Below are 23,384 nucleotides of genomic sequence, written 5' to 3'. Positions count from 1 at the left end.
TCATCCCCATGTTGACTCATAATCCTCATGCGGTAAATTCGATTTGATTGATAGCAATACATCACGCACGGACCGGTTAATCAACAATGTGTATATAGTGACTCAGGCTTCCTTTGGACGTTGTTTATCGTTTGATCGTTGAAGGTGATGGTAAAGTATGCGGTACACGTGTAGTCAATCAGTCAATCAGTTCGCACTTGTATGCTTGTGGATGAGCGGACCTTGGCAGTCGAGCGACCATTGGTCGTTTGTGATCGACCATTACTCGTTTGTTTTCATAATGGTATAATGCTGGTGAAAAGTATATCTATATGTATATGTATACCACTCATCTCACCCGAGACCTCAACCTCTCTACCTCTCATTTCCTTTCTCAACTTATCACAGGCGCAATATCCTTGCACCTTAGACCTCGAATTGATCACTCAGAATGTCTACCCCCTCGTCGATTCCTCGATGTACATGGTTGAATCCGCCGCCTCCCCCATTAGACAAGCAAGGGAAGAAGCTCTTTGAGGGCGAGTCATTCTTTATCATCCCATACGACAGACTCAGGGGGACCAAGGAAGGAGGTCCAAGCTCGGAAGGGAAAGAGGATGACGCCTTGAACAGCTTCATCACGGTACGTTCAATCTCATTGGAATTGGATTTGAATCATACAGCACAATATGAAAGTTGCTGAATGAGTAGAGGTCTGGTTGCAGGACCGAGCAGGAGGTGTGGTAGTCCCTTTCGACCAAGCTGATCATATCCTCATCCGACATCCTTCTATCTCCAAATACGCACAGACAATCGAACCCAACATCGCTCGGAGATTACTGCACTTTGACTGGGTCCTTGACAGCTTATGCAGTGGACAGAGACAGAGTCAGGAGCTGTATTGGGCAATTCCGAGGACACCTAGTCCTACGCTTATCTCGACCTCAACCTGTAATAAACGTACTCGTAACGAAACTCAAAAGGTGGGTATCGTCAATATCGAATTGTCCAAAGATCCAAGATCGAGAAAGTCATTCCCTCTTTCTGGACCTTCGAACCCTGCTTCTGCACCGGAAACTCGACCTCGCGCTATATCAGCACAGACTCTTTCCAAGATACCACTTCGAATTGACCTGCCGTACCACGACGCTAGAAGAAGGGTCACTCTGCCCTCGCTGACCACTCCGAAAACTTCTGTTCCTTGGTTTCCGGATGCTCAGCCGCCTTCGTCGCTTGATGTGTCCTTGAAGGATCTTTATCGCCGTCAATCGCCCGTAAGTAGACAAATTCTCTCGTCAGCTCATAACCTTAGTACAATCTGAAGGAATCATTCCCCTGATACTCTTCCTTTTCGAACAGGATGAATCAGAAATACTTGATAATATAAGAAGACGCATCATTTACCCCGATACCACTTTCAGAAGAGCTGAAATCTTCTTCGGGATATCCTTCTATGTGGTTGGACCTACATCAGCGAGACGAAACGTCGAAAGGAAAATTGCCGTGAGTGATACTCTTTCCTGTAGCTATGTTTCCGTAATATCAGCGGTAGGAGCTAATCACATAACTCGTGATATTATCGTATGAGCTAGGATTGCCGGGGAGAGATAGTCCCATTCCAAGAAGATTCGACAGTGTTAATCATGATCTACCCGGTTTATTCGGCGGATAAACGAGACATTTATCGTCATTTCGATCGAGCTAGACGACAAAGACAACCTGCAATCACCGAGGGCTGGGTCCATGATTGTCATTCGACAAGAACGAAGTTATCTCAGGATCCGTACTTAGTCCAGCTTCAGGATCTAGAAACCCTGGATGTATGGAAAAGGATCAAGGATAGGAGGTTGATCACGGTCAGGAACGTTAGCGTACTTCCCGTCAAGGAGAAGCAGCTTGAAGCTAGACCGACGAGGGAATGGTCGTCTGAAACTGTTGCGGAAGTGGTGAGTGATGCGGACCTACACGCGATTTTTCAGTCTGAGTCAATGAAAGCTAAAGTTGAGTAGCAGGACGAGCTTAAGCGAAAGCAACAAGAAGCCGCTCGAGCTTACGGCACACCCATCTCTCCGAGTGTCAGTACCGTCAATACTTCATTCTCGGTTATCGGCAAGGAGGTGCAGCAAAGTGTCACTTCAGAGGTGAGTTGGTCAATTGCGGGTAGCGGAATATACTAACTTGTTGCGTCTAGATCGGCCGAACTGATATTATCGAATTGGACACCATTGAAAACCAGAATAGCGGATTGAAGAGGAAGCTCGAGTTGACCGATTCAGACCTCGATATATGCTGTACCGACCCCGAAGATGAACATGTTGATGAACAGCCAGAAGAAGACGACGAGGTTGGAGAAGAAGTCAATGTTGTACTACCCAGCACAACGGTCTCATCGGCAGTAAGCGATAAGTCACCGTTGACTCTAAGACCGTGTCCAGCACTTCTCGGCTTCTGAATACTGATAACGACCTTTTCGGTACCAACAGACGACGATTCAAGACTCAGCTTTCTACGAGGTGATTGACCTGTGTTCCGATTCGGATTCGGATAACGATCTCTTTAGCGAGAGAAGCGAACAGCTCAGTGCGATTATCCAAACCAGCAAAAAGGCCAAAATCGATGTAAGTGCTTTGATCGATCCTCATCGCACTGGAGTGGTACTAAATAGACTGATCTATCCTGGTTGTAGGCGCAATCCGATTCGTTGAAGAGGACGACTGATGTCCCTACGGCCGCCACCAGGAGATTACAAAGACAGGAGAACAAAGTACGAGAAGAAGATCTTCCCAATTACCACAGACTAGTGGATCGTTTGAGGGAACAAATTGCACGAGGTGGTATTCCTAAAGGAGGTACGCGGAAGTTTGCTGCGGGATTTGGTCTCGTGAGTGCATGGAGCCTTGTCTTCTGCAACGTGTATGGCTGGCTGGTTCACAGTCACGTCTCACGGGTAGGCCGTTATTGACCAAGGGCATTTACCGATATCGGGATAGGAATCGGTATACAGGCGGTACTCTTCGATGATCCGAGAGCAAGTACCTGGACTCATTCAGTTTTCCTTGGCTCGAAAGCGAAAGTGAACGACGGTAATCGGGATGAAGGGGAAGAGTCACGAATAATTAGGTCGTACCTTGATATCTGTACACAGTCTTAGTTGTATCACAAGGTGTCATATATCCCAGACAATGCAATGAATAGAATGACACCCAGTAGATAGGATGTCTCGTCGCACTCGCTTCACACATTCTCATGATTGGTCTCTCCCTTCCCAAGGGCCTGCCTATCGTTGACGACTTCGACTGATCTGCTTTCCACATGTCACTGTCAAACCAGCATGTCTCCGACCTCATCCTCCGAGCTGGCTCTATGCCTAATCGGCACTTCAGCATCCGGCTCTTCCAGCTCATCGACCTCAATGTTTCCGTGATCCGAAACTCGTGGTTGACGAGACGTGTCTTGAGGGGAAAGGGAAGCGGCGGGAATGGGCTGGACATGGGTGGGCGGAATGCTAGGTGAACAGCGTTGTGCTTGTCGATGTTGGATAAAAGGAGGGTTGCTGTCTCGATTAGAAGGTTCAGTTGGGAATTGATAGGTATGGATGGGCGGCTGAGGTTGAATTTGAGGATATAGTTGTTGTTGTTGTTGTTGTTGTTGTTGTTGTTGTTGTTGTTGTTGTTGTTGTTGCTGTTGTGGTTGATAAGTATGATAAATCTGCTGTCCCACTACTGATGATCCCCCACTTCCGTTCATATTCATGAAGCCCAAATTGGCATTCCCTCCACCGACTAACGATGGTGCCCGTAACCTGAATCTAGCGAGGGTGTAATCTGGATGCCCTCTCATCTGGACATTGAAATCGGCCCACAACCTGATGACCAACTTGATCAGGAGCCGACCATCTAGGTAGTCGCTATGACCGCTACTCTTGACGAATGCTTTGTAAGAGTTGAACAGGTCTGTTTGAGGGACTTGGTCGTTATCTGAAGAAGTCGGCTGATATGTCAACTGAAGCCTGTCCCCGTACATCACATGTTAGCGCTGCGTCCTTCTCCCCTGCCTTGCTCTGCTCTGTCCTGATTGATTTGGTCTGATTAGTCGGCTTTGTGGAGGATCTGAGAAGACGGAGGAAGAAGCGGTATCTCCCACTCACCACAAGCTGGCTCTTTGGGGTTCTTCCAACCCCTTCAAAATTGGTATCTGCCCTGCGATGAGAGATAATTGTCGGTCGGTCAAAAGTTTGTGATGTGATGGAGTACGGGTTGATCCTCCCTCGCCTGTGGGTTGGCTTGGACATTGATACTGAGGTTGGAATTGTGGTTGAGGTTGAGGCTGAGGCTGAGCTTGGGGCCGGGTTTGAGGTTGAGGTTGTGTGGAGAATGGTTGTACATGCGCAAGACTGGGGATAGAGGTAGGTATCGAGTATTGTGGGTGATGAGTTGGTCCAGGTTGAGAAAGGCTTTGATCTCCTCTTTGTTTATTGAATCTCAGTCGGGCTTTAGCAAGATCGTTCCTCTGAAAGGGATATCAGCTGCGCAATTCTGATTACTACGAGCAATAATTGTGATTCACCATCTGTATACCCAGCTGAGTCCATCGTTCAGCTTCCAAGTCGGGCCTTGCGCATCTAGTACACACTGCTGACTGTCCAATGATGACGGTGATCAGCTTTCACTATCGTCATTTATTGTTCCTCCCACCCATTTGATTGACCATTCAGCCAGGTATTCTGCTAAGAGCTTTGGTGACTTACAGTCTGATGAACCACTTCAAGATTGAATACCACCCAAGGCCAGCATTTCCCACAAGATATACATTGTCTAGAATCGCTAGGCGAGAATTCCTTTGTCGATTTCCCGTTCTGGCGAGACGGGCCAGCGACAGGTGGAGGATGTTGTGTGACGCCAAGAGACATTGCGTGCCCTGATCAAGCTGTTGCTGCACGACACAGAGCCGGGCCAATCTCCGCGAACGACCAGAGAGCGAGAATAGTTGTATGAGTGAGAGTTGATGAGTGAGGTGTAAATGATGGCGAGTGACGCGTGAAGAGAGCGATAATCAATGAAAAAACATTCAGGCACCTATCTTCCTATCTACCTAGAGTGATCCATTTGCAGCATTGTACAGATCAGGTGTATGGCCGAAAAATAGGATCATGCATTGGACAAACTGAATGTATACTACTCTAAAAGGGAACACTATTGAGGCTGCGTACCCTTCCCATCGACACCAGCAACGACTACACTCCTCTCCAGGGAAGTCTCCAAATCTGGCAGATGTCCGCTATTCTTGTCCTCCTCAACTACCTTGTGTTCATGGTCAAGTTCCTCTTCTTGGTCGGTGTGGGGCTGATACTGCGGTATAGCACGGGTACGCAGAAGCACCAGTATGATAGGGATAGATATTATCCAGATAGCAAAGAAGGCGGCGGTGACTTTGTATCCTGCTTTATAGTGTGGAGCTTCCGATGCGGGGAAAATCACTATTAAACAAACAGAACGATTGGCTCAGCAAAGCATCCTCCACGAAGATCACGAAGACAAACGTTGATCAACTCACGATTAGGTGCCCAAGCGTTGATAGTATACGCAGCGGTGTTCAAGAAACCGATTGTGATAGCTCGAGCTTCGCCTGAAGCGGCCATAATCTCGTTGACCCAGGCTAACATGATGGCACCGATCGGAGTAGCCGTGAAATTGAGGAAGAAGCCTGCGAATTTGGTCGAATTGGCGGCGGGCCATGTGGAGAGCTACGTATTTAGAAAGATGGGTGATGTCGGTCAAATGATCAACCCACGTACGTTGGATCCAGAGGGGAGAAAGAAAAAGACGCAGAGGTAAACTCACGATGATGTTACCAACAAGAGGAGGGAAACCGCCGATAAAGCAAATAGGCCATCTAGTACCTAAAGCGTCACTCGTCCAAGCGTATACCAAAGACATGACGATGGATAGACCGTAGCCGCCCTTCGATACCGACAGCATTTAGCGCGACGCTCATGCCGGATCAAGGGTAAAAGTTGGAAAGATAGGACGTGAGCTCACGGTGGGAATAACGTTGATGGCGGTGACATTGTTCTTCCAAGGTGGAGTAGCTTTGAGCCATAGATTCATGTATGCGTAAGAGCCTAAACCAACGACGAAACATGTGTAAGGAATGAAGAATGTCCAAGGCACCCAGGAAGTCATGGTTTTCTTGAAGATGTCCAAAGTGAACCCTTTGGTGGGAGCCCGCTTGTATCTTTCCATCCGCTTGATAGCCATCGCGATATCCTTTTCCCTCAGATAGAACTTTGATCTTGGATTAGGTTTGGTCGGGATGTCAGGAATCAGGAAGTACCCCTATGACATGAAAAAAACAAACTCAGTCGGCTTTTCGATACGCGGGTTTGATGGGCAATTGGACTCACAGCAATCGCGATTGGCATACAAATTATGCCGTCCATGATCATCAACCATTGCCACCCTTGCAACCCATGTGATCCGTTCAAGCCCTTGTGTACAGCAGCTTGGAGGTATCCTGAGAACATCGTGCCGACTGAAGAAGTAGCCTGGAACATGACCACTGGAATGCAGGGAGTTATCAGCTATACGAGTGGCGAGAAGCCATGACGCAGAGGATGTCTGACTAACCTCGTTTACCTAATTCTGCAGGTCCATACCACGATCCCAACACCCATAACATTCCAGGATAAGCCGAAGCTTCCAACAAACCAATGATGAATCGCAAGCCGTACAAAGTGTGAACGTTCTTCGCTGCTGCACAAGCCATGACTAAAGCGGTCCAAACGACTTCACAAGTGGGTAACCAGATCGAAGGCGAGATTCGCACCGTTGCCAGTGTTCCAGGGAATTGCCTAAGAGTCGAGGCGTCAGTTTGACAGATACCGAGTGGGCCAGCGGTGATCAGAGCGACAGGGGCTTACCCGATAACATAGCCAACAGTGAACATGGTCAACAAGGTATTGTACTCGTTTCCCTTGAAGTTTAGATCTTCCTTCATTCCACTCGCATAGGCATTGGCAATGTTGGCCTGACTCAGATATCTATGAACGGAGGGAGATTAGCATTATATTGCCCCTGCAGAGATCATTACTAGATTACTCACTTAACAAAGTAACCCAACATTGCGATTGACATCAGACCGATATCTAGCCTTCTGACGAAAGCTCTTTCCTCTGGATCTTGAACATCATCCCAGATCACCCGTCTGATCTTCCCCCATATCGTCCTCTTTGGCTCCTGTTGCTCTACACCGTGATCGGGGTCCAAGTTGTAATGCTGTTGCGACGCCATTTTGACGCGTTGTATCGGTGCCACTTCGCCTTACTTGTATCACGCAGTGACTGACACACGGGTATATAATCTGTATCTTGAGATACTTGAGTTGGGCAGCGTATAGATCATGAATACACACAGATTCTCTGGTATCTATATAGAAAGTTGTTGCATCCGCCTTGGCTTCCAGGTCGAAAAGTTCAAAGCCGATTTGTTTTTGTTGATAACGCCATCGACATGAAGTCATAATTTGCAACTTTCTAGCTTTCTTTCATAAGCCCATCGGTGGGCGATCTGCTAAATCTGCTTGATATCGCATCTCTATTATTTTGAGCTATTTGGAATTTGGAGCGAGACTCACCGAAAAGTTTTGTCCGAAACCAGAGCGACTTTTCGCTCCTTTCGGGTAAATCTCTGTTCCTTCGTGCCTGTCTGTTGTGCTCTGGTGTTGCGCCTTTCCAAGAAATATTTCACCGATTACTCAGTTAATTTAGACATCTGCGAGATTCCCAATTTTACAGAGTATCCCGAGTCCACCCGGATGGTGTGATCAGAGAGTCCCGGTGTGATACGTTATCACCATTTCCAGCATTTCACTATGACCATGATGCCCCGAAGTCACAGGCTGTTGACAAATTTCGGGTCATGATGTCTGTCCCGTAGATAAGTGGTCATTCGAGGAGCAAAGAGCATGTAGTACAGGTTGTCGTGAGATTTTATGAAGGATTGACGTTGCCTATTCACTCCTTTCTTCGTCATCTCATCGAAGTATAATCGCCGACAAGGATCAACATGGCTATAACACCTGCTCCGCAGCCGACTCAAGAGGGAGTCAGAGTAGCTATAGATCGAGGTGGAAGTGAGTGTATTACCGCAATTCTCTGTCCACCAAACTGACATACATTGTATAGCCTTCTGCGATGTTTGGGCTTTCATCCCTCACCACCTATACAGCCCACCGATTCCCCTCGAACTCCTTGGAAATGCCGATATAATACCTGGAGACCAGGAGGATGACGGCGTTCAAATCACCTTCAAGCTCTTAAGTGTAGACCCAGCGACTTACGATGATGCGCCTAGTGAAGGGATACGCAAACTGTTGCAGATCGTCAAGAAGGAGATCATACCGCGTGGAGAGTTATATGACACCTCCGTGATAGGTGGGTCAGATCTTGAAAATAATAACAACCACTTCTTACTGATGATATTGATAGAGTCCGTCCGTATGGGTACTACTGTTGCGACAAATGCTCTACTGGAGAAGAAGGGAGAGCCATTCGGATTAGTTCTGACTCAAGGATTCAAGGATATGATAGAGATTGGGGATCAGACCCGACCTGATCTATTCGACTTGTCAATATCTGGCAAAGTGAAGATGCTTTACAAGCCTGAAGATGTGGTACAAGCTTCCGAGAGGGTCACGCTAGAAGGATGGTCTTTGGATCAGAGTGCTCCCAGCGCCGAGGAATGGATAGAACGAGCTAGAAATGTAGGCGATGACAGCGTGGTCATGGGAGTCAGCGGAGAAGCGGTCAGGATACTGAAACCTTTAGGTGAGCACACTTGAGCTTCTGTTCAACGACGGCAACTGATCGGCAAGATTCACAAAGACACTAGTAAGATAGAGCAAGACCTACAAACCTTGTATGACCGTGGATTACGTGCACTGGCCATATGTCTTCTCCACTCCTACACGTACCCTCAACATGAGCGACAAATAGGCGAGATTGCCTCGCGCATAGGTTTCACTCAAATATCGCTCTCATCAGATCTGTCACCAGCGATCAAAGTTCTGCCTCGAGGGAACTCAGCGGTGATAGATGCCTACCTTTCTCCGGTGCTGAGAGCATATGTGGATGGATTCAATAGTCACTTTGAGGGCAAGAAAGCGGGAAGGAGGAGCGAATTCATGAAATCTGACGGTGGACTGGTATCTTCCGACAAGTGAGCACTCTCGTTCTTCTCGATGAGGTTGTACACAATAACGCATTGGAGCACAGCTGATAGTCATATCCAGGTTCTCCGGTCTGCGAGCAGTCTTATCGGGTCCAGCTGGGGGTTTCGTGGGATCTGCTCTTACCGCCTACAGTCCAACGCGCGCCAGACCAGTCGTAGGCTTCGATATGGGCGGGACTTCAACGGATGTGTCGAGATTCTCAGGAGACTTCGAATTGACCTTCGAGAGCGTCGTGGCGGGTGTACCGATCGCTTGTCCTCAATTGTCGATAGAGACAGTCGCTGCCGGTGGAGGATCGAAGTTGACTTACAAGAATGGAATGTTCGTAGTTGGACCGGAAAGTGTTGGTGCTCAGTGAGTGACTTCCTTGAATGATCCTGTGACAAATTGACTACTGATACCCAGCTCTTAGCCCTGGCCCAGCATGTTATAGGAAAGGAGGAGATTTAGCTATCACAGATGCCAACCTGGTTCTTGGTCGACTCATCCCATCACAATTTCCTCGAATATTCGGCCCAAATGCAGACGAGCCTTTAGATGTCCAAGCATCACGAACAAAGTTCGACCAGCTCACAAAGGAGATCAACGCCTCGAGACCTGATAAATCACCTTACACCGTCGAAGAGGTAGCTGCAGGGTTTATCAAAGTCGCCAATGAAGGCATGAGTCGGCCGATGAGGCAGATCACGGAACAACGAGGATTTGCCATGTCGTCCCATGATTTATGCTGTTTTGGAGGGTAAGCTCATTCTCTCGTATGAGCCGTGACATTAACTATTGCTGACACCGAGTGTAGTGCTGGTGGTCAACACGCTTGTGCTATAGCCGCGGGTCTAGGTATAGAAACAGTAGTCGTTCCACGTTTCTCATCGATCTTATCGGCGTACGGAATCGCTTGCGCTTCCCTATCAGCCGAAGCAGCCCTTCCATTATCAGCCGAAGTCGATGATAATTTCCAATCGTCCAAAACGTATATCGAGGCTTCGAAACGTATAGAAGCCCTCAAACAGGACGTACTTAGACAACTACAGGATCAAGGGGCCAATCGAAACGAAGTGGATTTCACGGTCACTATCGCGGCTCAATACGATGGAGCCGATACCATTCTCCAAATACCCTTCTCCCCGTCCCTCAAGAACGACTTCATCGAAGCTCATCTTCGAGAGACCTCCTTCTCCTCAAACAGAAAAGTACTCATGTCAAATATACGCGTACGAGGAATAGGGAAAACCTTCAACGTCACTCCGACAGACTACGCCACCTCCCTTCTCGAAGCTGAGCAATCGTCATCTGCCCCCAAGATAGTCAAGCCCTCCACCTTCAACACGGCTTACTTCGATACCCCTACCGGCGTGAAAGAGTTCCAAACACCGATTTATGTGCTCAGCCAAGTGCCTGTCAACAGCCAAATCAGCGGACCTGCGATCATAGTGGACTCAACCCAGACCATAGTGGTGGAGCCTTCATCTCGAGCTGTGATCTTGAAAGAACACGTGATAATACAGCTCGAAGACAGCAAATCGCGCACCAACGAAGTGGATGGAGAACTGTCGACAGATCCAATCATGTTAGCGGTCTTCGCCAATCGATTCATGTCGATCGCCGAACAAATGGGTCACACCCTGCAGCGAACGTCTGTATCGGTATCCATCAAGGAAAGGTTAGACTTTTCGTGCTCGATACATGGCACAGACGGTGCGTTAGTCGCCAATGCTCCTCATATACCGGTTCATCTGGGCAGTATGCAATATGCCGTTCAAGCACAACACAACCACTGGCTAGGCAAGCTTCGACCTGGCGACGTTCTCTTGACGAATCATCCTCAATGGGGAGGTACCCATTTGCCCGACTTGACGACGGTCACACCAGTGTTCGAGCCGGGAGACGACACCAAGGTCCTGTTCTACGTAGCAAGCAGAGGTCATCACAGCGATATTGGTGGGACCGGAGTCACCTCGATGAACCCGATAGCAAAGGAACTGTGGGAAGAAGGAGTGATCATTGATACTTTCAAGCTGGTCTCTCAAGGCGAATTCAACGAAAAGGGAGTGATTGAGCTCTTTGAGAAAGTCGCGGAGAGACCAGGATGTAGTGCGACTAGGCGAATAGATCATAACATCACGGATCTGCAAGCTGCGATATCGGCAAATGTGCGAGGAATCAAGCTGGTGCATAAGCTATTTGAAGAATTCGGCACCAAGACTGTGCTGTTCTACATGAAGGAGATTCAAGTGGTTGCGAGGGAGACAATCAAGGATTTCTTGCGGAGCGTATACGATAAATTCGACGGGAAGCCACTGCGCGCCAGTGACTATGTGAGTAGTTTGCGTTGACCTAGGTTGAAACCACGACTGATATGATGTACTGTAGATGGACGATGGTACCGAGATCAAGCTAGAAGTGAGGATAAATAGGGAAGAGGGTACTGCTGTTTTCGACTGGAACGGGACTGGTTATCAGGGTGAGCCGTCCATATGCTTCTGGCTCAATGCGTCACCGCTGATGTCGATTGTGCAGTTCTGGGCAACTGTAACATGCCAGTCGCTCTTACCTATGCCGCGATTATCTATTGCTTGAGATCAATGATATCTCGTAGGTCTGCCTGCCATGTGTGTGTTCGCCCAGCTTCTGCTGATTGGGTATTGCAGCCGAGATCCCCATGCCTCTCAATCAAGGTGTACTCGACCCCATCACCAATATCGTCCCTGTCGGATCGTACATCAACCCCACTGGTGTAGTCGCGATATCAGGCTCGACATTGGCGTCTCAGAGATTGGTCGATATCATCTTGCAGGCTTTCAAGGCGGCTGCCTGCTCGCAGGGCTGTGCATCTTCTACCGGATTTGGTGAGCACGGCCCACTTACAGGTGCTTCCTCCGCATCCTTCGCTGATCTCATGCGCGAATTAGGATCCGGCGGCAAAGATGCGTCTGGCAAAGTGACGCCAGGCTTTTCATACGGAGAATCGCTCGGAGGAGGAAGTGGAGCTGGACCCTCGTGGAATGGTGCCAATTGTGTTCATGTGGTATGTCTCACTTCCCCTAGACATCCTGCGATTGCATGCTGACTAGTAACTTACGCATTTAGCACTGCACAAACACCAAACTCACCGACACCGAGATATTCGAACAGCGTTGTCCGATGTTACTACTGGAATCGGCTATTCGAAGGGATTCAGGAGGAAAAGGTAAATACCGTGGAGGAGATGGAATGTCGAAATTGTTTGAAGCTAGAATGCCATTGAACTTCTCCATCGTCTCTCAAAGACGAGTCTTCCATCCTAGAGGTATGGAAGGTGGGCGAGATGGGGCAAGAGGAAGAAACACAGTATATAGGCTCAATTCGAGTATAGGTGTAGAAGAAGAGGGATACTCGGAAATAGTAGCTGGAAGTAATGGTATCGCTAAATTAGGCAAAGGTGATCGAGTCAGAATTGAGACACCAGGAGGAGGTGGATGGGGTGAAGTGTGATGATAATGTGATTATCTAGCATATAGACCTGCCAGGGGAATTGTACATATCTACGTGTAACATTGGATCTTCCATCGCATTCACACATGTCGATTGGCGGTAAATGGGTTGCCGACCGGGTAGATGTTTTGCAGCTAGAAGCAATCTCGTTCTTTCATTATTCTTGCTCCTTTCAGCCTGTACTACGGCGACCCACACGGGACTCATTATTATTTCTTCTTCAGTATGACGCTGCATGGTAGAATTTCCCCACGGTGACCCTTCGGAAAACACACGAGTGGATTAAGGGGCAACAGGGCAGGCAACAGTTGCCGGACTTACATCCGGACATATGATTTTACCTATTGGCCCGGTTGTAACAAAACATCAGTCCACAACCATCATGCAGTGATATTTCGGACTACAATGCGTATACTGTGTAGACAAGCCCAGGTATAAAGGTCGCGAAGGCTTTAGAGATGGAGTGAGTCTTCTTTCCACTGCTTTTACCTAGTCCATACTTCTGAATCGAAACTTATTCAACATGTCCCCAATAGCTACGCAACAAGTCAATTCCTCACACGGAACCGAACTCAGCAAAAACCCTCATGTACTAGCTAAGGCTTCTTCACCTGACACGGAGAAGCTGGTCATCAATACCATAAGATGTCTAGGTGCCGACCTTTGTCAACAGGTGAGTACGCTCGCTTTTCCAGAGATCGCGCTCATCGCTAAAGTGTACTTGCGGCCTTGCAGTACAAGGGGGGACATCCTGGTACGGTGATGGGTGCCGCGGCGATCGCTACTGCCTTATGGAAATACAGCATGAGGTATAACCCCGCAAACCCCGACTGGGTCAATCGTGATCGTGAGTCCTGGTCTGAACTTTTTCGTGGTACCGACTAACCCATTCCATAGGATTCGTCCTTTCCGCCGGTCATGCCTGTCTGCTCCAATACATCCTCCTTCACCTTTCCGGATACTCCACATGGACCCTTGACCAAATCAAGAAATATCATGCACCCACTATGGACGGTATCGCAGCTGGGCACCCTGAAATCGAGTTCCCGGGTGTCGAACTGACTACCGGACTCTTGGGTCAAGGTATCGCAAACGCCGTTGGTCTGGCCATCGCCAACAAGAACATGGCTGCTACCTACAACAAAGATGGATTCCCGGTGATAGATAACAAGGTCTGGTGTTTCACCGGTGATGGTTGTCTGCAGGAAGGTATAGGACAGGAAGGTGAGTCGCCCCGTATCTCGTCTCATTCCAATGCACGATACTGACGGTCACGGTTCAGCCATCTCGATGGCCGGTCACTGGGGATTGGACAACCTGATCCTGGTGTACGATAACAATTCAGTTACCGTCGATGGATCCATCGACATTTGCTTCACCGATGACACCTCGGCAAAACTCAAGAGCATGGGATGGCATGTTTTGGAAGTCGACGACGGATCCAACGATCTAGCAGCTATCGTTGAAGCCTTCGACAAAGCCAAAACCTTCACCGGCAAACCAACTTTCATCAACATCAAGACCGTCATCGGTATCGGTTCAGCCAATCAAGGTAGTGGAAAAGTCCATGGAGCGGCCTTGGGCGAAGACGATGTCAAGAATGTCAAGTCGGCTCTCGGCTTCAACCCGGAAGAAAAGTTCGTTGTCCCTCAATCAGTATACGACTATTTCAGCGAGACCAAATCGAGAGGCCAAAAGGACGAGAATGAATGGAATCAGCTCGTCGCCAAATATCAAGAGGCATATCCCAAGGAGAGTGCGGAGCTTCATCGAAGGTTGAAAGGCGAATTGATCGAAGGGTGGGAAGGAAAACTACCTCCCAAAGAATCGCTGCCTAAAGACCCTAAAGCTACTCGACAATCCAGTGGAATTTTCCTCAAATCGATCATACCAGAGGACAATTCATTCTTAGTCGGAAGTGCGGATTTATGTGAATCCACTTTTGTCAACTGGGACAACATGGTCGAATTCCAAAATCCCAAATCGGGCTATGGGGATTATTCCGGCCGTCAAGTGAGATACGGTATCAGAGAACATGCGATGGTCGCTGCGGCCAATGGTGTTGCCGCTTGGCACAAGGGAGCTTTCGTGCCGTGAGTTATGCTCAGTGAACTTTAAGAGCAATCGCTAAAACCCATCTGCTCAGGATCATGTCCAGTTATTTCATCTTCTGGCTTTACGCCGCCCCTTCTTTGCGAATGGCCGCATTGATGAAGCTCCGATTCATCGCTATCGCCACCCACGACTCCATTGGTGTTGGGGAAGACGGGCCTACACATCAACCCATCGCATTCCCCACCTTCCTTCGAGCACTCCCCAACTTAAACTACGTCCGACCGGCCGACGCTGAGGAAGTTGCTGGCGCTTGGATTTTGGCTTTGAAGGATGAAGATCATCCCAGTTTCTTCTCCCTCACTCGACAGCCAGTCCCTCTTCTCGAAGGTACCGATCGTAACAAGGTACAATACGGTGCCTATATCGTTCACGGTGATGCCAATGAGATTCCAGACTTGACGCTGATCGCTACTGGATCGGAAGTCGGCCGAGCCATCGACACTGCCAAACTACTGAAAGACTACAAAGTCAGAGTTGTATCAATGCCTCACATGGGAAGATTTGACAAGCAGTCCGTCGAATACCGAAGGTCAACCATCCCTTCCGGCAAATCCCTGGTGGTTGCTATCGAGCCATACTGCTCTTTCGGCTGGGCCAAATACGCTCACGCAGGTGCACACATGACTGGCTTTGGCCATTCCGCTCCTTACAGCGTGTTATTCGAGCACTTCGGATTCGGTCCTAAAAATCTAGCCAGCAAGATCTCTGCTTGGGCTGAAACACGAAAAACAAGTCAAGGCTGGGATCTTCCTGGTGTAGGTGAATTCGAGGAGCTTCTCCTTAACCAAAATCCCGCTCATTAGGAGGATCGATCTGAAACTAGTGTGTTTGTCTAGTCTCTTTGTACAATGTGTAATGTAACAACAATTTTACCGGAATATGCGTCTTCCTGTTTACACTGTGTACATCCGATCGTATCCGCGCAGTCCTCGTCCTCCCGGTGCGCTCGACGGGGACACCAAATGCAGCCTCAACCCACACCTGCAATTTGAAGCGTGTATGCACATATAAATGCCGATGCAGGTTTGCCCTTTCTCGGCAGGTAAAACCCGATCGGCGGTGTAGACCGAGACGCTGATTTGGTACGAGTACGGAACGAATACCGCGACCCATTAGGGTGCGGCATTGGTCACCGTTCTTCTTGCCTTCATCCGTTCTTACTCGGCCTGAAAGCCATTGAGCATCATATATAGTCGTCGAACACGATGCGATATCACATGATGGTCGAGCTAGATCTAGCTCGTCGCGCCCCAGCCACGCCGATTCTGCACCCTCTCGCCTTGGAACCTCCATAGACAGCACAATGTCTCCCGCGGCTGTACCCCACAAACCCAGAGTATTCTGCCTCTATCCAGTAGATGACTCGGTCAAAGAATATGCTGAGCAGTGGTTCGACTTTACATGCGAGCCAAACCCCCAAGTGTCGCGATGGCGCGAAGAAGCGGAAGCTGTCATGGTCCGAAGTAACAAAGTCACCCCTTCAGATGTGAAGCAATTATCACCTGCCTTCAAGTACGTAGGAAAACATGGTGTTGGGGTAGATGCCATTGCTGTTAAGGAACTGAATGCAAAGGGAATCAAGGTGATGAATACCCCTGGCGTCAATGTGAGTCATGATCGAACTCGACACATACTATAGCTGATGATCGGACATAGGCCAGCGCGGTCGCGGAATTAGCCCTCACGCTATCACTTTGTCTCGCTCGGGATGTAGCTCAGATCGACCGACGCATCAGGTCAGGGGAGACCGTCACGAAGGCCGATGGAGGATCGACGGGATTTCAACTCACAAGCAAAACACTAGGCTTAGTAGGAGGTGGGAACATCGGATATCAACTGGGAAAGATGTTTTATGGCGCTTTCAACGCCAAGGTCATCGTCTACGACCCTCACTTGCACCCTTCTATGTCGCAGAAATGGGCCGAGCTGCTCCCCGCCTCTCATTTCCAACGCGTCAACACTCTCGATGAAATGCTAGCAGCCTCAGATGTAGTATCCATACACGTCCCGCTTCTAGAGAGCACCACCAACCTGATAGGAGAGGAACAATTGAGGAAAATGAAAAAGACGGCCTTATTGATCAACACGGCGCGAGGGGGTATAGTGAACGAAGATGCTCTACTGAAAGCTCTGGAGGAAGGCTGGATCGCAGGTGCCGGCATTGATGCCTTTTCCATCGAACCGCCTACTAGCAAGGATTTCGGTGGTTTGATCAATCATCCTAGGGTCATTTCGACGTGGGTGTCTCATAAATACCGTCCTAACATGCGATATTTACTGACTAATATGACTGCAGGCCTCACATCGGGGCAGCGTCTCTGGATGTTATCCGGATTACTGCCTTGGCTGTTGTCGACCACCTCGTCGAGGCGTTCCGCGGGGATGAGCCACGAGACGTTGTGACAATCTAAACGGTTTATCTTTACTTCGCTTTCTGCTTTTTGTACTGATATGACTTCGCCTGAGACATGCATGCACCTTATATTGTACATTTCACTATTAGCCTAAGAGTCTGTCTGCGTCCACCAATCATTCGACCAGTCAGAGTATGTAGGATACTGATTGGGTGCGGTCACAACCGATGGCATCGCCATCATCCCCTGCAGCAGGTCCATGTTGCCTGCCCCACCTGTCCCACTTTGCATCAATTCTGTCCACATACTCAGCACATTATCCTCGTCGTCAGTCTGAGCGGGATTGGAATTGGTGACACTCGCGTCGATGATGCTTGCGAGGTCAAACTCGGTCGAGGAGTGAGTTTCCGCGGAGTACGGTTCGTTGGGCAGCTGAGGTGCCAATTGATCTCTCTGCAGCTGGTCGCCTGCAGATTCTATCAGTGATTGGACGCGTTTGTGGCGGTCCGGATCATAGGGACTCTCCGCGCGTCGCTTTGCTACTCGTATTGTGGGCTCTCGCAGCCTTTGCTTGATGATCTCGATTGACTGTGAGGGTGTTTTAGCGGAGTTACCAAAAGCATATGCGCTGCGACTCACCCGTTGTGTGCCGGGCGTTTGCAGACTGCCTCTCTCTAAGACATGCAGGGACATGCTCAAACGAGGACTAGCAGCAGCAGATACAGCAGGGCTGGGCGACTGGAAGTCCATCGCATTGATCGTGGCTGCCGAGTACTACGGTTTTGTTAGCGAAGTATAGTAAGGGAAACGACTCACCATGGACCAGCTTAAGGTATAGGTCATATTCCGCAATTTGAAAGTCTTCGAATAAAGCAAGAACAACTGATGAAGCTCTTCGGCCATGCGTGTGCAGGTCTCTGCTGCGGATGCCGTGATACTAGGCGGAGCTGCTGTTCGGACAGGAACAGCATTGGGCAAATAGATTCTGTACAGTAAAATCCATGCCGCTCGATACAATGCACTATCATGTCGTCAGCTATGTTGGCTTCTTAGCAGACTCACTTGGTGGAGAAAATGTGCGGCGGAGGACAATGCTCGGGTAGAGCGTGAACTTCTAGCTTCAGTCCGTTGGGCAGCTGATCCATCCATTCTAGCAGGCGCGATTTCATGTGCTCGACGAAGCGTTGACTCCGCATCCTCGACAGCCTGCCGTTGTATAGTCGCATGATGATCTTCTGAATAATCTCGCATAATTTGATGAAATGCTTGAAGTTCGAGGTCATCAAAGATTTTTGAGGTGGATAATTCGCCAATTCCAATGGCATCGCATCGTCCCAGAAGTATGGTCTCCATTCTAAATCGTCTTCGGTGTCATCAACTATCGGTCCCGGGGAAGCGTTCTGCCACGCGTTAAACGTCGGTGTCCGTCCCAAGGCTAGACTGATAATCTGTCACGAGGTTAGCGCGACCAATGAGCAGCTGACGCACCTTATCCCAAGTGTAAGCCGACCAGAAGAGTCTTCGGCGAATCTCTCGGTCCTCCGCTGACATAGTCCCAAAGCCAAATATCGGCAGACGGTTGCAGTCCAGGTGAATGCCCAGATCACTACAACAATATTCAGCCAGTAACTGTCAAGATCTTATGAGTCGACTCACCGCATCGCACGAAAGGCCATACTGCTTGATCAGCGCATGCGAATTCGCGTAACATACTCACCCTGTGTACTGCCAGCCTTGCGAGAGATTTCCGCAGGCGCACTCCCTTTGACCGAGTAATAGCAGACCTTGAATGGTAGGAACGTTGGAAGCCTGCGGTGTTAGCCACGAAAAGGCTGCTGTACACTCACCTTATCCATCTCGGCCGCCAGCAATAGTTTAGCTTTGTTCATGAAATCTGCTCCTAGTGCGAGAGCAGGCGTTGAAAAGCCATTGCTGGTCCCACTCATGTACCCACTAGCTTGCTGATGATAGTCGGAGTATCTCGTGGCCTGTAGACATTGAGTCAGTACAAGACATCGCGACGCACGGCGCAGCACATACATGAGCGCAGATCACATTCAACAGGAAATGATTGAAGTATGGACCGCCCAATGCCATGTCTCGAATGAAGACGGGACGGTACACCACGCAGTGTGACCCGTATTCTAAGCAGGTCAGCTTTACCGCCAGGCAATATCGCGACTTACGCCAGCAGAAATAGGTCTTTGCATCGTATCAGCCATTGCTCTGTATGCGCATTGACAGCGACTCTCACCTTCAGCAGATGGATGATCATCTTCGCGGTCGCTGCGTCAGACTCCAACTCCAACTTCGAGTATGCCACTTTGGAAAAGGTCAAACCTTACTGCTCAGCGAGTTTTCAGAACCACTCACAGCTCTCCCAGCCTCCAAGCATAGATGCGTTTGCCTTTAAAATTCCTGCTTCATCCTCGGGCCCAGTGGATATGCTCTGTTCGTCCGTCGCCCATATCTCATCATCCGAGTTTTTTCTTTGACCCCTATCGATTGCCAGCCTCGTGCCTTCTTGTTGATATGTTAAAGGCCGCTGCAGGCCGCTGCGATTGGAACTTTGGGACCGTGACAGACGCCGTTGCAGCTTCTCCACCACTGATTCAGAGGGTGTTTGATAGAACAGCGAGGTAACGCCAAAATGACCATTCTAGGAGAGATGTGATTGGGTTTTCAGCGCCTGAAGTTGTGATGTATGGGAAACCCACCTGACCGTCCTCAGCCAAGCTCATATGCATGAGAAGCTCGTCCACTTCCGAATTGCCCTCTGCTGTATCTTCCTCGCCATTTGCAAAAGACTCGTCGATGGTCTCGCTAATCACGCTATGTTCTCTCTTCGTCAAGTCTGAAGGTTCCTGGCGCAGCCCATGCTGGCCTTCACCGATTTGTCCAGGTACTGTGAAAGTAGGGATTTTGTTGTCGTTGAGGAATTGCCTTATAAGAGGACGAAGTGTCGAGTCGGATCGAGTGGAATCAGGAGATGAGATAGAACGTAGGAAATCGAATGTTCTGACCAGGAGGGGCACTAGATGAGGGGAAGGCTGATTACGAATGTTGCTACCAAGTCATCGTCTTTTAAGCTCTCGTTCTCGTCATACACGAGACTACTCACCCCTCATAGACGCACTGCTCCTTGAATCTGGAGCACCGTGAACACGCAGGTAGCTTTGCGTCACACTTCTGTTTTCTCCTCCTGCAAGCTACACAGGACGATCCATACCTTACATTTCTACTGCCTGACCCCTCTTGACAGTTTGCCGCGCTGTCTTCCTCGACATGAGAGCTAGATGATCTCTCGACGTTGGATGTGCTCATTACTGTGGGAGCTCGGGCGCGAAGTTGTGACTCTGTCGATGAGCCGTCCATCTGTGAGCGAGTGAATCTACAGGTGTCATTTTATCGATATGATAGACACAAGTGACGAAAACAAGAGCTTACATAACGATTCAAGACCGGCGTGTGATCGCTGATCTGATCGGAGTTGAATCCCGCATGTCGGTTATGACCGTGACCCGAGCAGCGTTGCTCTTAAACGCGCTGCAACAGAGGACATCTTGGCTAACTGCTTTCAATTCCCATTCGCAATTATGTCGCGCACCTTCGACGATCTGAAAAACAGGCAAGGCCCTCCATACAACGCTTGGGGGCTATATGGGCCGGACGATGAGCTTGGACGACTGAATTTGATCACAGAACAAGCTGTTAAACGGGGCAGAGATTCAATCCAACACGGTATTTGCGTGAATCTCAAGTAAGCAGTAATTTCAGGCGACTCTAGTCAAGTCGCTGACAGCTGATTGATCCGTAGCTTGCCGCTATCTGCACAACCTCTCAATCCAGCTAGAAAAGGCTTAGAACATCATATGTGAGCTGGTCTTTCGATCATGTCAGCCAGTCATCCCTAAGTACTTGTCATAGCATCCACCGAACGCATTGTAACGACGACCACGTGTCGTTCAATACTCAAACTTCAACCCAATGGGATGGTTTCCGACATTATCCATATCTAAATTACCCTGAGAAAGGATCCTACGTGTACTATGGCGGTCAGTCCTCGAATGATGCCAAAGATCGAGCGATCATTCGCAATGGGATTCAAAGTGAGGGCAGCGCGACACACCTGAAGGATCTCGCTCACGTCCTGCTGCAGACTACGTAAAGAGACCTATCACCTCGCGCGCTCATTTGCTAGACTTTGTCGCCTATCGATCTCGTCACAACCTTCGATCAAACTCTGCCTTCGACGGTAGTACCCCTATCACACTGGAAATGCTTGAAGCCTGCGCAAAGGAGTCGAATGTCTCGTTCCGGTCTGGTGACATCCTGCTTGTCAGGACTGGCTTTACTGAAGCTTTTCTCGGTCTTACTGAAGCAGAACGAATGGATCTGCCGAACAGGAAAGTGAGAGGATACTGTGGGGTCTCACAGACCGAAGATATTCTGCGCTGGCATTGGGAGAACGGCATCGCGGCCGTTGCTTCGGACACGTGAGTTCAAACGAGTCGTCAATTGTGCTGAAGCGAGGGAATAGCGCTGCATACGAAAACTATCCAGCTCCGCAGCCACCTTCAATACACGAGGTGTTTCTAGCTGGCTGGGGTATGCCCATTGGCGAGCTGTTCGATCTCAGAGAGCTGGCAGCGCAATGCGAAAGACTGCAACAGTGGACTTTCTTCTTCTCTAGTATGGTCTTGAATATCGAGGGCGGTATCGCGAGTCCCCCAAACGCGCAAGCGATCCTATAAGTACATGACAGCACAAAGGCATGTGTCGTAGATTCTCGTCAAATTGATCAAAGATACAGATTCATGTCGTACTCTGTCCAATCACTGATTTGACGCGATTTTTTCAGTCATCACCTTGCACTTGGCTGCACCTGCCTTCATTCCATTCAACATAATCGAGTTATCCGCTCCTGACATGGCATATCTAGCGTTGGAATGCAGGCCGGCGAACTTTTCGATCAGATCTGGTCGAGGACTGCAGGATGTGTGTGGTCAGTGACTACATTCAAGTGGAAGGAGCTGATTTGGTACATACTTGAGACCACCAATGCCTAATGTTACGACTCGACCATCCACAGAAGCCTTTTTGCAGGCTGAAGACACTTTCGCATAAGCATCAGTCAATCTTTGGTTATCATAATCTCCTGGAATGCCCATGCTGGTAATATTTCTGCGTCAGCATGCCAGCTCATTGTTGCAGTTTCACGTCACTCACTCAGAGGTCAAGTCGGAACTTCCGATTAAGACGATGTCGACTCCTGGCACAGCTGCAATATCGCTGCAATCATCATGTCAGCATGAGCGGTCAGCCTCTACAGGTGTTACTTACTCCGCAATCTCGAGTGCTTTCTCCGTCTCAATCATCACAATGACCAGGGTAGCATCGTTCGCCACGGGATTGGCATATTTCGCAGGTACAGATGCGTATCTGAGGATGGGCATTCCACTGGTCGCCGATCGTTCTCCCAGGGGCGCGAATTTGGCATATCGAACGACATTCTCAGCTTCAGCTACCGAGTTGACATGAGGTACTATGACCGCCGCTGCTCCTCCATCTAAAGCTCTGGAGATCCAGTCCGAGGTGTTGGCTGGGACCCGTACAATCGGCGTCACTCTGAGGAGATCGTCAGCAGGATTACCATGTTCTCAGCTGATGCTTGCTTACCCAACTTGCAATGCCGCACAGCTCAGCTGATTGGTACTTTCAAGACCAAAGCTTGAGTGTTCCAGGTCAATTAGGACGGCGTCGTATCCTGCGGCCGCGGCGTAGTGAATGATCTCTACATTCTTGACCAGCTTGATGGAGAATGAATGGGCTAAGTCCCCTCGAAGGATCTTCTGTTTGACAGTATTGACGACTGCAGCCTTCCGAGCGGCGATCAGCCCTTCGTCTTGCGCAGTGCTTATGCCATTTGTGATTGTCATTTTGTTGGTGGTTAGGTCACTCAAGGTGTATGAGAAGGAAGTTGATATCGTTCGAGTGATCGTCTGGCGCATCGCAGACCATTTTACACCAATTCAGTCACGATCTTTCATTCAGCCTTTCACAAGCATGGGCGGAATGTGCGGACCGGATCCTCACTTCGGATGTCGGCGTCGAATGACGACCACATGCTGGCAATGCCAATGCCGCTGCAGCATTGTAAGAAAAGAGGACAAGTTACCGCCAACACCGACAAAGTTGTCAAGGGATTGATTCCGAATGCCGATATGTTCACGGAAT

At 49.2% G+C, this 23,384-nt stretch overlaps 9 protein-coding genes across 9 annotated transcripts; 5 read left to right on the top strand and 4 right to left on the bottom strand.

Annotated features, from left to right (window-relative positions):
• Positions 1-430: 430 nt before the first annotated feature.
• I303_107524 (uncharacterized protein) lies at positions 431-3,056 on the top strand (the record flags this gene model as incomplete). The annotated part of the gene is made up of 9 exons (XM_065969606.1): positions 431-622; positions 705-1,253; positions 1,339-1,482; positions 1,572-1,925; positions 1,992-2,120; positions 2,171-2,374; positions 2,463-2,597; positions 2,666-2,860; positions 2,970-3,056. 9 exons carry the CDS (start codon positions 431-433, stop codon positions 3,054-3,056), a joined length of 1,989 nt encoding a protein of 662 aa, XP_065825678.1.
• Positions 3,057-3,300: 244 nt separating this feature from the next.
• On the bottom strand, positions 3,301-4,888 carry I303_107523 (uncharacterized protein; the record flags this gene model as incomplete). The annotated part of the gene is made up of 4 exons (XM_018410202.1): positions 3,301-3,988; positions 4,127-4,488; positions 4,546-4,617; positions 4,727-4,888. The coding sequence occupies 4 exons, from the start codon at positions 4,886-4,888 to the stop codon at positions 3,301-3,303; spliced, it is 1,284 nt and encodes a 427-aa protein (XP_018261205.1).
• A 283-nt stretch (positions 4,889-5,171) lies between these two features.
• I303_107522 (uncharacterized protein) lies at positions 5,172-7,268 on the bottom strand (the record flags this gene model as incomplete). The annotated part of the gene is made up of 8 exons (XM_018410201.1): positions 5,172-5,455; positions 5,533-5,722; positions 5,820-5,939; positions 6,018-6,314; positions 6,383-6,537; positions 6,606-6,829; positions 6,899-7,018; positions 7,081-7,268. The coding sequence occupies 8 exons, from the start codon at positions 7,266-7,268 to the stop codon at positions 5,172-5,174; spliced, it is 1,578 nt and encodes a 525-aa protein (XP_018261204.1).
• A 774-nt stretch (positions 7,269-8,042) lies between these two features.
• On the top strand, positions 8,043-12,678 carry I303_107521 (uncharacterized protein; the record flags this gene model as incomplete). Its single annotated transcript, XM_065969605.1, has 12 exons — positions 8,043-8,109; positions 8,162-8,410; positions 8,465-8,803; positions 8,861-9,194; positions 9,268-9,561; positions 9,620-9,946; positions 10,004-11,522; positions 11,578-11,668; positions 11,725-11,799; positions 11,856-12,053; positions 12,117-12,232; positions 12,295-12,678. The coding sequence occupies 12 exons, from the start codon at positions 8,043-8,045 to the stop codon at positions 12,676-12,678; spliced, it is 3,993 nt and encodes a 1,330-aa protein (XP_065825677.1).
• Positions 12,679-13,201: 523 nt separating this feature from the next.
• On the top strand, positions 13,202-15,596 carry I303_107520 (transketolase; the record flags this gene model as incomplete). Its single annotated transcript, XM_018410199.1, has 5 exons — positions 13,202-13,351; positions 13,414-13,525; positions 13,576-13,902; positions 13,961-14,771; positions 14,825-15,596. The coding sequence occupies 5 exons, from the start codon at positions 13,202-13,204 to the stop codon at positions 15,594-15,596; spliced, it is 2,172 nt and encodes a 723-aa protein (XP_018261202.1).
• Positions 15,597-16,096: 500 nt separating this feature from the next.
• Positions 16,097-17,204, top strand: I303_107519 (uncharacterized protein; the record flags this gene model as incomplete). The annotated part of the gene is made up of 3 exons (XM_018410198.1): positions 16,097-16,399; positions 16,450-17,030; positions 17,090-17,204. 3 exons carry the CDS (start codon positions 16,097-16,099, stop codon positions 17,202-17,204), a joined length of 999 nt encoding a protein of 332 aa, XP_018261201.1.
• Positions 17,205-17,297: 93 nt separating this feature from the next.
• Positions 17,298-20,522, bottom strand: I303_107518 (uncharacterized protein; the record flags this gene model as incomplete). Its single annotated transcript, XM_065969604.1, has 14 exons — positions 17,298-17,735; positions 17,787-17,921; positions 17,964-18,132; positions 18,210-18,587; positions 18,636-18,753; positions 18,804-18,909; positions 18,995-19,135; positions 19,188-19,291; positions 19,334-19,349; positions 19,402-19,469; positions 19,521-19,806; positions 19,865-20,213; positions 20,269-20,295; positions 20,377-20,522. 14 exons carry the CDS (start codon positions 20,520-20,522, stop codon positions 17,298-17,300), a joined length of 2,481 nt encoding a protein of 826 aa, XP_065825676.1.
• A 221-nt stretch (positions 20,523-20,743) lies between these two features.
• I303_107517 (uncharacterized protein) lies at positions 20,744-21,901 on the top strand (the record flags this gene model as incomplete). Its single annotated transcript, XM_018410196.1, has 5 exons — positions 20,744-20,907; positions 20,965-21,021; positions 21,075-21,256; positions 21,307-21,643; positions 21,688-21,901. 5 exons carry the CDS (start codon positions 20,744-20,746, stop codon positions 21,899-21,901), a joined length of 954 nt encoding a protein of 317 aa, XP_018261199.1.
• An 81-nt stretch (positions 21,902-21,982) lies between these two features.
• Positions 21,983-23,086, bottom strand: I303_107516 (uncharacterized protein; the record flags this gene model as incomplete). Its single annotated transcript, XM_018410195.1, has 5 exons — positions 21,983-22,136; positions 22,197-22,319; positions 22,377-22,439; positions 22,491-22,775; positions 22,827-23,086. 5 exons carry the CDS (start codon positions 23,084-23,086, stop codon positions 21,983-21,985), a joined length of 885 nt encoding a protein of 294 aa, XP_018261198.1.
• Between the last annotated feature and the right edge of the window lie 298 nt (positions 23,087-23,384).

Source organism: Kwoniella dejecticola, chromosome 9 (assembly GCF_000512565.2).
Source record: "Kwoniella dejecticola CBS 10117 chromosome 9, complete sequence".
In the NCBI taxonomy this organism is placed as follows: domain Eukaryota; kingdom Fungi; phylum Basidiomycota; class Tremellomycetes; order Tremellales; family Cryptococcaceae; genus Kwoniella; species Kwoniella dejecticola.
Note: the sequence above shows the minus strand (reverse complement) of the source record. Positions and strands in the feature narration are given on the sequence as shown.